Source organism: Schistocerca cancellata, chromosome 2 (genome assembly GCF_023864275.1).
Source record: "Schistocerca cancellata isolate TAMUIC-IGC-003103 chromosome 2, iqSchCanc2.1, whole genome shotgun sequence".
Lineage (NCBI taxonomy): Eukaryota > Metazoa > Arthropoda > Insecta > Orthoptera > Acrididae > Schistocerca > Schistocerca cancellata.
The window spans coordinates 466,933,145-466,948,029 of record NC_064627.1 but is presented as its reverse complement, the minus strand read 5'-3'; the positions used below and the strand labels follow the sequence as shown (position 1 = coordinate 466,948,029).

Here is a 14,885-nt window from a genome sequence, read left to right as displayed (position 1 = left end):
TTTACATGAAAGGCACTTCATGGCCATCATATTTGATACTCTATGACTTACTGCAGCAATTACTGTTTCATTTCACTTTCCATCACTTGTTAGTTTTTGTTTAACAATGTCATATTTAGGTCTTTGAGAATTGTTTGCTGGGTCTACTGTTGTCCATTTTACCCACTGTTTTGCATTGAGGCTTCAAAAATATTTACCGTTTCTTTGTTATGCTCCAATAAATAGGCTAAAACTTTTAACTCCCCTTTCCCCTTTTAAGAAATGTTTGTAATTGATTCATGAAAAATCCGGGATTAAATAGCATATATTTATTTGAGAATGGGTCACTACCTGTCAAATGGAATGACATGGAACAGTAGGTAGGCATGCAGAGAAGATGAGATATTATAACTGGTTGAGATTGTAGAAGAAAATTTGTGTATTATAGCCTGAAAATTGTAAACTACCAGATGAATCACTATTAAATGCACAATTTCCATGCCATATTTAGAATGAAATGCAGTTGTGTTAGAACACATAGAGATTATCACCATTCATCATCTGTGCATATTTTTGTATCTCCTTGATTGTTCTAAATACAGTGCCCTCATATATTAATAGCAGATCAGCAGCATTAGAAACCAAACTGCGCTGAAGTTTAGAAAATATAGTACATTTTCTTTCAGCAAAAGTAATGAATGGAAGATAATGAGCGAACTTCCACAGCTGTGTTATTGGTGCATAATCTTTCTTGTCTAAGAGAGCACACTGATCTTTTAGTAGTCTCCCTGCATTATTTGTTAACTGCATTTGATTGGAAGACAGATGAAATACCTGTAATTTTTTTTATCATTATGTAACTGCATGAAAAATTTAAAGGACTTTATCAATTTGAACCAAACCTTTCGGTTTCTGAACCTGGAGAAAACACAGAGTGGCAGCTCAGACAAATATGGATCACAGTTCAAGAATGGGACAGACTGTAAAAATCAGACCATGAGTAGTAATATGTAGCATTTAAATTCGTGTCCAATTGGTGCACTGCCATTGTGTACAGTACATTTAAAAAAATGCAAGTTGTGTCATATGTAAAAGGTTAATGTAGTGAGTAGAAATGATATTTATGGAATTAACATAAAAATACTTTGTAGACAAAGAAAGGAAGGATATGATCTGATGACAACACATTACATCTACAAATGGCCAAATGTTGGATGGGCCTTGTTTGTGATGTGTAGAACAGCTGCTGGTCCCACCATTTATGTGGTAATGAGATGGATTATATACGGTCCACTCAAATTAATGTGACCACAGCTAATATTCTATGCAACATACCACAGCCACTCATAGGAGGCAGATGGCAGCACTAGCAGTGGATGGGGGACATGGAAAACAGTGCAGTTGTTGTAAAATGGAAAGGGAGTGATTTACCTGTTGTGAAGAAGGGCATGATCACTGCTTTTTGCCCATGTGTGGAAGCATTTAAAAATGGCTGAAGCTGTAAAATGTTCATGTGCTGCTGCTGTTAAAGTATACCGTGGATGGCGCAACAGTAGGTGCCTGGTTCATGCACCAAAGCAGACTGCTGTCCATAAAATGCTTTTCAGATGTTGACGAACACAACTTTAATTTAATGCTGCTATTTACTGACTGCTGCATAAAGAGAATGAGCTATTTTTCACAAGGTCACTGTGTTGGTCCTTATGGATGAGATGTCATAAAACGCATGTTTTATATTATACAATACATTGGTTTTAAAATGTGGTCCTCCTGTTGTACACATGTCCAATAACTCTTCTTGAAAACAGTAATGACCTATGCCTTTTTTCCAGTGGCTAGCACTACATTACTCCATGACCTTTAATAAAGTTATATTTGAAGGCAAGCAGTTTTTTCACGTAATCTATATAGAGCAGTACAGTTACTCCATCAGGTTCTCTTTTCAACAATTTTACTTGATTTCTGTTCTGTGGTCACTTACTTCGATGCCCGTCTCTTTGGTATTTGTGTGACAATTAAAAGGAGGAACCATGGTTGATTTGCTATAGTGTAACGATTTTGGATGACTGAATTTTTTAGTTAAGCCTCTCTGTGTTATTTATTTTGCTACTGCCATTATCACTGAACAACTGTAGAGTTGACATTGATCAATTTGTTGGCTTTACATAAGACCACAAATTAAGTTTTTTGTGAGGTTATCTGATAAGATTTCACTCTTGAATTCATTGAATGAATGCTTTTTAAATTGTTGTACATGTGATCAATTTTATCTTCATTCAGGTTTTGTTAGCTTTGTTTAAATCTGTAGTGAAGCCCTCTCTGTTTTAGTAAAAACTTCCAACTATGGTTACTGAATCACAGCAGATCTTTCATGTTATCCAAAACATTGCATGGCACATCTATTTTATTTAGAGACTATGCCAGAAGCGGGCATCAGTTGCAGATTGCCGTTCTAATGGCTTCCAGGGGCATCAATAATTTGCATTTCGTTGTTTTACAAAATTATTGACCGAATTTATAAATATTAAATGCTGCCGTAATCTACTCATTAAGAGGTATAATCCTTAAAAGTTTAACACAGACAAGTATTACAGAATGCCAGACCTTCACATAACTTTCTGATTGCACCTCGCACCCCCCCCCCCCCCCCCTCCCCTACCCACATGCATGTGAATGTGCACGCACACATACACACACAATGAAAGGGGAAAAAAATGTATATAACTTGCTATATATTCACTGTTCATGCAGTAAAATTTCAGCATCAAACATGACTTTTTCTAAATTACTACTGACTACTCGCAGGACAGGTCTCAAACAGGATTCACATACACCACTGAATGTATCTGCAAAATTATATCACTGTGTGACGCATAGTTCAGGAGAGATTTCGTCATAGAGATTCATGAAAAACTTGCTTTTACTTAAAATGGGATACATATTACTCAGACTGTATTCATCCAGTGTTTCATAATAGAGCACTGAGCAATTTCCAACAAACTTGAAGCATAATTTCAAACTTTTTCTATTCTTTTTCTTGCTTATGTGCTTAATGTAAAATATTTAACACATTAACTCATTTGTAAAGTAATCAGACATTTGAAGCAGTTTTATACATAGAGTTTGAGTCTTAAAAGAATGTGGTGTTTACTGGTACATGTCTAAAACACATTTTTCAATGCTCTTCTATTTTATCCATTCATACTACATAATTTGAGTCCCAGAGATGAATGATTGATGTCAACTGTTCAGATACTCTGTCAACAGTTTCTTACTATGCAGAATTTTGTTTTTAATGACATTTGTGGGTAAAAATAAAAATCAACTTCCGAAGAGTTGTGATTCATACAAGTTATTACAAGTCACCCAAATAATTTCCATGTAGGTTTTAGCTCTTTGTGTTGTGTTCTGTATTCTGTTATGAAGGTCTTAAACAAGCTGCTGGTAATGTCAGTACATTCATGTATACAGGATGAGCCCAAATTTCATTGACAACATTTTGGAGTTTATTCAGGGATATTTCCTGAGTGTTTCAGTATTAGGTACGGGTGACCTACAGTGATACACTGCAGAGTAATAATGTAGTTCTGATTTGTTTGGTTTGTCACTCCACTACCTACGCTTGTGTGAAAATACCTTAATAATGGTGAAAAAGCCTATAACATTGAATCACAAAAGCATACAATATGAAACAGAGAGTATTCATCGACACCCAGCTGCAGATGTACTGTGATTTGGTTGGTGCCACTGTGGGAACAGCTCACTATAATATCACTGTGTCACGCATCCATTTGCATTCAGTGAACCCATATGCAAAGTGCATATTGACCAACTACACTCCTGGAAATTGAAATAAGAACACCGTGAATTCATTGTCTCAGGAAGGGGAAACTTTATTGACACATTCCTGGGGTCAGATACATCACATGATCACACTGACAGAACCATAGGCACATAGACACAGGCAACAGAGCATGCACAATGTCGGCACTAGTACAATGTATATCCACCTTTCGCAGCAATGCAGGCTGCTATTCTCCCATGGAGATGATCGTAGAGATGCTGGATGTAGTCCTGTGGAACTTCTTGCCATGCCATTTCCACCTGGCGCCTCAGTTGGACCAGCGTTCGTGCTGGACGTGCAGACTGCGTGAGACGACGCTTCATCCAGTCCCAAACATGCTCAATGGGGGACAGGTCCGGAGATCTTGCTGGCCAGGGTAGTTGACTTACACCTTCTAGAGCACGTTGGGTGGCACGGGATACATGCGGACGTGCATTGTCCTGTTGGAACAGCAAGTTCCCTTGCCGGTCTAGGAATGGTAGAACGATGGGTTTGATGACGGTTTGGATGTACCGTGCACTATTCAGTGTCTCCTCGACGATCACCAGTGGTGTACGGCCAGTGTAGGAGATCGCTCCCCACACCATGATGCCGGGTGTTGGCCCTGTGTGCCTCGGTCGTATGCAGTCCTGATTGTGGCGCTCACCTGCACGGCGCCAAACACGCATACGACCATCATTGGCACCAAGGCAGAAGCGACTCTCATCGCTGAAGACGACACGTCTCCATTCGTCCCTCCATTCACGCCTGTCGCGACACCACTGGAGGCGGGCTGCACGATGTTGGGGCGTGAGCGGAAGACGGCCTAACGGTGTGCGGGACCGTAGCCCAGCTTCATGGAGACGGTTGCGAATGGTCCTCGCCGATAGCCCAGGAGCAACAGTGTCCCTAATTTGCTGGGAAGTGGCGGTGCAGTCCCCTACGGCACCGCGTAGGATCCTACGGTCTTGGCGTGCATCCGTGCGTCGCTGCGGTCCGGTCCCAGGTCGACGGGCACGTGCACCTTCCGCCGACCACATAATTCATAAGGCTCTCCTGCATGATGACATCTACAAAATATGATGAATGGGTAATCATAAGAAGGTGCTAAGTTACGGCAAAAACTCATTTGACAGTATAATGTGGGCTTCCAGAAAATGTTATTAGAACTAAACTTTAGTGTGATCAATTTAGTAAAGTTACTATCTACCATATTTGTTTCAAATCTCAGGCTGTTTTCTTCTATAATCAATAAATTTGTTCACAGACACTGCAGCAGTTTTAAATTCTGATGCAGCTGCTGAAGATTTGGTATCAACGTTACTGGTGTTGGAAATAACATGTCCAGCACTTGACAGAGACCTCCTTGCACAGGTATAAAAAGTTATTTCTTTACACTGATGTTAAAAGTGAGCTATATTAGCTGTTGATGGCTTCAGAGTAAATGTGATCCACGAGCAGATTTGTTTACTGAAAATAGGCAAATATATTTTGACATGGCTTGAAGAAGTTGACATATCCATAATTTTATTTAGAACTCATTGTTGTGAATAAGTGTTTGCTTCTCACTGATAAGTTGGCAAAATGAGAAAAAGTTAATTATAGCACTGTTTTTTATAGCTATAATTTATTGCCTACTTAGTTAATGTATACATTAATTGATTGAACATCAGTACTACAGTGTTGAGCGATTAATGTTTCATTATGGACTAAGCAATTTCAAAAAACATTTTCAGGAATTTTACAAATTTTAGGTGTAACAAGTATTGTTGTAATCATAGTAAGGGATATTCTTTTAAATATGCAGCATTACATTGAGTTGTTGGTGTCTTCAATTCCGATACTAATTTGAGATAGCTCTCTCCATTAGTCCATTTTGTGCAAACCTCATCATCTCTGCATAATTATTGCAACTGACATCCATTTGGACCTGTTACTCTGAAGCTTTGCCCCCCCCCCCCCCTCTACACACATACACAAAATTCCTTCCATTACCAATTTGACAGTGCTTTGGTGCCTCAGGACGAGTCCTGTCTACTGACTGATTCTTTTAGTGAAGTTGTACTTTTTCCCCCAATTCATTTCAGTACCTCTTCATAAGTTATTCACTCCACCAATACAATCTTCAGCAGTTTTCTGTAGCAACACATTTCAAAAGATTTATTTGTCTTTTTGTCTGAACTGTTTATCAAGAAAAATACTTTTGGAAAAGACTTCATAAAATTTCAGTTTATATTCAATGTTAACATGTTTTTCCATCTTGTAAACATTTTCTTGCTATTGCCAGTCTACATTTTATATCTTCTGTTCTACTTGCGAGATGTATGTGGATGGAAGTAACATTTGCTCCTACTCCTCGCAGAAAGCGCTGTTTTGAAATTTCAATAGTTAAAGCCTCCATGATGCACAACACGTCTCTTGTAATGTGAACCACTGGAGTTTGTTGAGCATCTCTGTAATACTATTGTGCCAACTAAAAGATCTCGTGAAAAAGCTTTACATTCTTTGTTGGATCTTCTATATTTCTTCTATCAGTTCTACTACTCTTAGTGTCTCATTTCTAATCCAATTTCATCAGATCGCCCACTTTAATTTTACTGTATTACAGTACCCTAATTTTACTGTTGTTGTTGTTCATTGCATCTCATTACATCTTTTCGAAACATAATCCATTCTCAGTCATTTACTATCTCTTTAAATTGGTATGAATGTTGATTCATGATTCACTTAGGAATATTTTGTTGTAAGGTGATCCTGCATTTTGCCTTTCATGTGCTATAATGTTTGGTTTGGTGTTCGAAGTATCCTCATACTAGCTGAACGTACTCGTGCAGTGCCTGCATTTCTAGAGTCAGTCTGTAGATTTAAGTTATTCTTCCTTGCTTCATATTATGAGCATATAGCTGAAGTGGATGGCAACTTTACATTAAGTGTCTGTTTTCATAACTGGACAGTGCTAATAATAACAAAAGAGCTGGAGAGAAGTTAGTAAAAAACTGAATATTGGATTCACATTGTTCGTAATAGAAATGGTTCTTATACAGAATTGAAATGTGCTGTGTTTTTATTTGACATTTTCTTGAATTTTGTATACTTTTGTTTGAACATTAAGTGGTGTGTTTACTAAGTGTTAAATACAGATTTTGTGTCATTCAGAGGTAGAATTTTTTTGTAACAGGATATAGTAGAGATATAAATATTAATTGTTGTGGTGCAAAGGTATTTCAAAAGCAGTCACTGGAATAAACACATGGAAAGAAATTAAACATTGTCCTCTTGAAAAAGATATGTTGGTTTGGCGAACAAAGATTAAAGAAGATAGGTTACAACAGCTGAACAAATATTTAAGTTTAGCTTCTTTGAAATATATTGTCAACGTTTAAACACAGTGCCCTTGTGCTTGCTAATCTGAAAGAATTTTTTTAAACTTAGAATGCAAATAACACAAATGTGTTAAAACATTAATTATCATATAGAAACACAAAGAAAGAACGAATATTCATGTTGATGTTTTTCATTGCTGTAGCTGTAACCAGTAGTTGGCAAAAAGTTGAAGGTCGACTCGTACTCATATCAGTTATTGTTCACTACTTATGTAGATGTAATATAAATGTAATATTACTTTCTTATGTGTGTTTCTGTTGTGGCAATGTGATTGTATTATGCACAGCTGAAGTTGATTTCATTTGAAATAATACATAAACAATGTTTGGAAAATGTTTAAATTAAAAATTAGAATTTTGCCTTAATTGTTTTTATATTAAGGTCAATCAGTCAAAATATTCATCTGTAAACTAGTCACTTCTTACTTCTGTAGCACTTGGTGTTTGTTTATTTCTGTTTTACTTAATATCATGATGTGTAGCTGTCAGTAGACTGTTTGTACTTTCTTGAAGGATTTTAAATTGATCATTTTAGCACTGGGTACATGATGTCTTTAATGAATACAAGAATTTTAATGTAGAATCTAATACCTTCTATGTACGAGGGGTGTTCAGTAAGTAGTGCAACACTTCGTTTTGAAACCATGTTGGTTTTAGTCAGGATTCCAATACACCATGCTATTCCTCATTCTTTTGGCTACAAAACCATATTTTTCAACATAATCTTCGTTCAATATGATGGCTTGACCCCATTTTACTGGGAGAACATAGGAACCCATGTCTTCCTGCATCAATAACCTCCATGTCATCCATGTACTGCTTCCCGCCGAGTGCATCCTTCATTGGGCCAAACAGATGGAAGTCAGAAGGTGCGAGATCCAGTCTGTAGGGTGTGTGAGGAAGAACAGTCCAGTGAATTGTTGTGATCTCCACTCAGGCATGCAGACTTGCGTGAGGCCTTGTTTTTTCATGGTGAAGGAGAAGTTCATTTGTGGCAGCAAACATGCTGAAGCCATTTCTTCAGTTTCCTGAGGGTAGCATAATACACTTCTGAGTAGATCATTGCATCATGAGGGAGGGTACCAAACAGAATAACCCCTACAGAGTCCCAAGAGACCGCCGCCATTACTTAACCAGGTCAGGATGGGGCTTTGAACTACTTCTTCCACTCCATGGTTGCCAAATGTTCAATTGTGTGTGAAATCTTACGGGACTTAACTGGTAAGGTCATCAGTCCCTAAGCTTACACACTATTTAACCTAAATTATCCTAAGGACAAACACACACACCCATGCCCGAGGGAGGACTCGAACCTCTGCCGGGACCAGCCGCACAGTCCATGACTGCAGCGTCTTAGACCGCTCGGCTAATCCCGCGCAGCCCATGGTTGCCATTTTGTTTCTGGTTTGAAGTGATGAACCCATGTTTCACAGCCTGTGATGATGATCTACAAAAAATTGTCACGATGAGCCTCATATCACACAAGCAATTCTGTGCAGATGGTCCTTTCTTGCTGCTTATGGTCTTCTATTAGGTAGTGAGGACACACACCTTTGAATACCCCTACTGGTGATCGTGTGTGGCAGCACTACCACCAGAGACATCCAACGAGGTCTTTGTTGTGATCCATTGACCATGTGAAATAATGGGGTCCACACATTCCAACATTGTACGAATCACAGCTGTACGTGGCTGGGCAAGAGATTGGACAGGTTAGCACAGCCTTGTTGTGATGATGACAGATGCCTTGCCCAATGACTAACTGTGCTTTTGTTCACTGCCAGGTCTCCATAAACATTCTGCAAGCATCTATGAATATCTGTGATGTCTTGCTTTCCACAGAAAGAAACTCAGTGACAGCTCTCCGTTTGGAATTCACCTCCATTACAGAAGCCATTTTGAAGGCTTTGTACAGCACCAACACCTATTGGAACTTCATGAAACTGTAGGGGCTGAAATGGGAATATTCCTCAAAGTCCCACAGCAAATTACACATGTTTTCAATTGAAATTGCCCAAGGGGAAAAATTTGTGTGTTGCATTACTTATTGAACGCCCCTCTTAGTTAAGTCAATTTCACATTAAGTGAATTTATTCACCAAACTAACATCCATATTTGCTATTGGCACATTCTTATTTTCTTAGGTGCTAGAGTGCTTGCCACGACTATGCCTGCTGTTGACACATCCATATTGTGCAGTGCGTCACATGGCTGCCCGCTGCTTGGGTGCACTGGCATCTTTGGCTTCAGTTCCTGTTATGACACATGTTGTTTCTGCTGTCCTGCCTTTGTTGGATGCCATGACTGCAGATACAAGACGGCAAGGTGCTGTGGAGTGCTTGGCATGTATAGTCGACAGGCTACAAGAGAACATTGTTCCTTACATAGTCCTGCTGGTGGTTCCATTGCTAGGTATGTATTTACATATCAGTGAATATAATGAGTTCATTGTGAGTGATTCAATTTTTCATGTAATAATATTATCTCTTATGTATTTGCAACAATGTTTACTTGTGTTTCTGGAGTGTGCATGTTGCAAAATGACTGTATGTCCTTTACAAACGGAGAGAATAACAGATGTTTTGAAAAAATCATAGATAATAATCATTAACAGGACCAATGATTCTCTCATATAGTCTTATGAAAACTGCATTGAAGTGATGGAAGGTAGGTCAATATAGGCTGAGAATGGCAAAGCCTTGTGTGTGGAAATAGTACTGTTGCACCTCGCATTGCTCTGTAAATATGCCATGTGCATCTACTGTCATTTTTTAATGTAGCAAAATATTGGTTGTCACAGCAAGAATGCAACTTGCTACTCTTGGTTGTACTTGAGTACACAAAATGCTTACATATTGACACTCGAGTAATTCTGAGAATGTGATCATGTTAGTTATGTAAATGTGACTAAAGTAAACATTTTGTTTAGTATACCACCTTCATAGTTGAAGTTGTTAATATACAGCAGTGCAGTAGTGAAACAAGAAGAAATATACTTGACAGAATATCAATATCTTAGGAGGCAATGAGAAAAACACATATAGAAGATGACAAGGAAGTGTAGGAAGATAGAAGCTGATGGTGACAGATGTGTGGAATACAGCAAGAGAAGAAGAACCCTGCAGGAAAGAAGAAAGCCACTATCTTACATAATCACAGTAACTACTGTGTTGAAATCTGCCCATAACTCTAGTGTGTCAAATTTATTTATTGAGACAGCAAAACTTTCAGTCAGTCAGGAGGGGAGAAGAAACCCTCTCGTTATTGAATTGAATGAGACCCGAAACACACTGTGATGTAAGGGAAATTAATGTGGAAGATTTATGGAGAATGTGGAATATAATTGAAGTAAATAATATTTGGAAAATATATGGAGAGTGAAATTAGACTTCCACTATCATGTGGATCTCTATCAATGCAGTTACTTGAGCACATAAGTAATGGTTTTATCTGCATAAAGGTGCGATGTTGCTTAATATGTGAAGGGTTTACCCCCTTTGCTTCAGAGAGTAAGGTGAAAAGTTCCTGGTCTTGTTTTTTTGGTTAAAACTGTACATTCTTCCATGTAGTCCAATTTTAAGCAGTGGAATTAGCCCAACAGTTTTCCAGTTAGTAAATTTCTTCCCTCCAAAAACCTATGTATGATTACCATTATCACTTTGTTGTAGTTAAAACATTTTTAGCCATAACATTCTACAGTTGTGTGACTACTTGGAAATCAGAGGGTGGTAATAGTAGTGAATTTAGTAGATTTTCCAACCATTTGTAATTCACATCCCCCAGTTTTCTTGTTGCCAAAGAACCATTCTGGTCATCCACATTGCCCTGATGGTCCAAAAAACTTGCACAGTATAATCAATTACTGTTTTACCATTTGTAAGGTAATCAGTAATAAGAATTTCATTTGTATCCCAAAAAACATGGCCATAAACTTACCGTATTTACTCGAATCTAAGCCGCACCTGAAAAATGAGATTCGAAATAAAGGGGAAAAAAAAAAATTCCCAAATCTAAGCCGCACCTGAAATTTGAGACTCGAAATTCAAGGGGAGAGAAAAGTTTTAGGCCACACCTCCAAATCGAAACAAAGTTGGTCCATTGTAATATGAGACACAATTTAGGTCGAATGAATGACGATACAGCTACAGTAGTTTGGTTCGAGTCATAAGCTTAGCAGTTAAGCTTTACCAGGTAGCCATTGCTATGCATCAGACGCTCCGTCCGTATTTATACGGATACCCTTCGTTTTTCACGTGCTTCGTCTGGTTTGAATTGATTGCTTATTTTGCTTTGATCTGATAAGTGCCGTTTTCTATGTTATAGGTGTTTACGTCAGTCACTCTAAGCTGAAAATGCATTACTATACTGTGTCATGCATTGTTTGTCGCATTCTGATAGTGCGTGTTTACGGCCGGTCGCTGCTCACGGCATGGCTTGCTTTTGTGCGCGCTACCGCCTCCTACAATTAAAAAAAGAGAGGAATCGTCTCATTAGCGAAACAATGGCAAGAGACTGCTATTTGTTGTTACTTACACTGCTGCTTTCTTTGATAATGATCAACAAGAACCAAATAATAGACTGCGTATGATAGAACATGTTCTGAATGAGAGTTTGGCGAAAATTTTTCTCCGTTTGAAAATCTTTGCAGCCGCTTCTTTAGTACATCAAATTCTGCACAGAAATTAGTCATCTTAGATTTAAAAATCTAGTCACTTGCCGTGCTTCATTTCTGACTGTATCACTATTAGGCATAAGAGTAATACGAATATAAACATGACACGATACGTATATTCTTCCGCGTTTGCTGTTCTCTCACTCTAGTTTCGTAGTTTATTAGGCAGATAGGATTTAAATGAGATAGAAGCAAACACGAAAGAATACATGGCAAAATGTTTATATTCGTATTATTCTTATGGTGAAGAGAATACTGCATGTGATTCACATTTCATCAGGTTCCTATTAGCAACCATCTCTTCTCACAGGTAGGAAAAAATTCAGAATGGAGAGTTGGCCATATTGACAAAAATCCCAGTCTTGCCAGTCGGATTTTCGTAGTACATTGAAATTCTGCTACATTCGAAGATGAACAATACGGAATTTGTATTTACTTCGTTGGATAATGTATGAAAATGCAGTGGTCGAAACTCGGGCGGAGAAAAAAAAGCTCGTCTTCCAATTTTTTTTTAATTTTATTTACTGACGCAGAGGTTTTGGCGCCAGTATTTATCTTTGTGCCTACAAAGGATGCCTGTGTAGCGCTACATACATTCGACAGCAGAAGTTAGTGGTGGCGGCACCTACCAACATTTTTCAGAACTTCCGCTTGCTTTGCACTCGATTCTAAGCTGCAGGCGGTTTTTTGGATTACAAAAACCGGAAAAAAAGTGTGTCTTAGATTCGAGTAAATACAGTACCAACACTGGAAATTAATTTTGCCCTCACCTTCCACTCTTTGTGTTTGTTGCTTTTGCAAATATCCCATGAAGTAGCAGACCTGTATTTCTTGCACAGTGACAGATCAACATACAGAATCAAATTGATTGTTCTTAAAATGTTCCAGAAATTGTTGAAAGGATATTTTAACATAAATACATCAGGTCAGTATTATGAAAAAGACAGATTGCTACTCACCACAGAGGAGACATTGAGTCACTGCTACTCACCACATAGGGGAGTCATTGAGTCACAGACAGGCACAACAAAAAGACGCCCATACATTTTAACTTTCGGCCAAAAGACCTCCTCCTGATGTAAACACCCCCACCCCCCCCCCACCCCCCCCCCCCCACACACACACACACAGAGGCACGCAAGCACAACTCACACACACATGACCGCTGTCTCTTCTTGCCACTGTGTTCAGCCACTGTGGCCAGAGACAGTGTAGTTATGGGCATAAGGGAAGGGCAATGAGAATATTTACAGAGTTGCAAGCTCTTGACAATTTGAGGTAGTTGTCTAGAAATACTAACTTAACTGGCTGAAATGGAATAAGGAAGGAAGATTAGTGTTTGATGTCCTATCAACAAGTACGTCATTAGAGGCAGAGCACAGGCTCAGATTGAGGAAGGATGGGAAGAGAAATTGGCCATTTCCTTTTCAAAAGAACCACTCAACACTTGTATTAAGCAGTTTGGGAAAATTACAGAAAACCTAAATCTGGATGGCTTTGCTATGTTTAGAAGTTGTGAGTGGTAATTTTTTTAGTGACATAGAAGCATATCTTTTGTCAATAACATAAGTTGAAATTGTGGGGCATTTGTTAGTAATATTTATTTATTTTTGTTAGTAATATTTATTTATATGTGACATTGCATATTACTTTAAAATGTCTGAAGTTGTAATTTTAAAATTTGAAGTACTAGAATGAACTCCTAAAGTTGAAAAGATGTATTGATTTTGATTTGGTTTATTTAATTTCATTGCTCAGTATAACAAATCGTTTTATTTGAAAAATTCCGTTGAAGAATATTGAGTTATGATAAAAAATAAGACTTGACTTCAGGAAATGACTTCCTTTTTACTTTCCAACCTTTTCTCTGTTTCTTTGTTAATGTCACATTAATTAACAATAGAAATTCCATTTGTGTGTGTGTGTGTGTGCGCGCGCGCGTGCGCATGTGCGTGTGCGCTCGCGTGATCTCACTACCACAATTTACCATGATTCACTAATCTGCTGGTACATAGTGTTTAATTTTTTTCTTTTTTTGTTAGTAATTTAAAGCAGTTAATTTTTAGTGTGGTTGCTTCTGTAACACTCTGCTTGGAACACAATGAACAAAGAAAAAGTTGAAACATGGATTTATACGCAAGGATACTCTACAATATGTCTGTTGGATTTATACGCAAGGATACTCTACAATAGTCTGTTGAGAAGGCTGCTAAGTGAGCACAAGTGCTTGGGGTTGTTCGCCACATGTGAAGTGAGCACTCACAGTAAAGCAGGGTGTCCAGATGTCATTAATATAGCACAGGGAAATACAAACTGCACTGTCTTCAGGGGAATGACGAAGTGTTAGGGTCATTGTAGCCTGAGACACAGGTGCACATACTTACCTTGAAGTGCTTAAAATGGAGAGTGGCTCATTTTAAATCAATGAAAAGCATCATGATGACCTTGATGCACATCAGTGCAGGATTTCTAGGCATAGTTAGAAGTTATACACGTACAGTGTGACAGGCAGTTGCGTGAAAAGTTTCATAACAACACAGATCTCATGTTGTTGTTGTTGTTGTTGTTGTTGTTGTCCTCACATAAATTTCCAGGACTTTACAAATTTGCAGCAATGATTATGTTGACGTTTGGACATACTCTATGTGATCAAAAGTTTCTGGACACCTGGCTGAAAATGACTTACAAGTTCCTGGTGCCGCCATCGGTAATGCTGGAATTCAATATGGTGTTGGCCCATCCTTAGCCTTGATGACAGCTTCCACTCTCGCAGGCATACATTCAATCAGGTGCTGGAAGGTTTCTTGGGGAATGGCAGCCCATTCTTCATGGAGTGTTGCACTGAGGAGAGGTGTCGATGTCAGTCAGTGAGGCCTGGCACAAAGTTGGTGTTCCAAAACATCCCAAAGGTGTTCTATAGCATTCAGGTCAGGACTCTCTGCAGGCCAGACCATTACAGGGATGTTATTGTCATGTAACTCCACAACAGGCTGTGCATTATGAACAGGTGCTCGATGGTGTTGAAAGA

General features: G+C 38.5%; 1 protein-coding gene across 1 annotated transcript in view; it reads left to right on the top strand.

Annotated features, from left to right (window-relative positions):
* LOC126161983 (TATA-binding protein-associated factor 172) overlaps positions 1-14,885 on the top strand; it is a 300,940-nt gene that overhangs the window by 178,273 nt on the left and 107,782 nt on the right. Inside the window, exons 22-23 of the mRNA XM_049918182.1 lie at positions 5,070-5,176; positions 9,330-9,597. Of these exons, the coding sequence (XP_049774139.1) occupies positions 5,070-5,176; positions 9,330-9,597 (375 nt within the window). The remainder of the gene's footprint in view (positions 1-5,069; positions 5,177-9,329; positions 9,598-14,885) is intronic.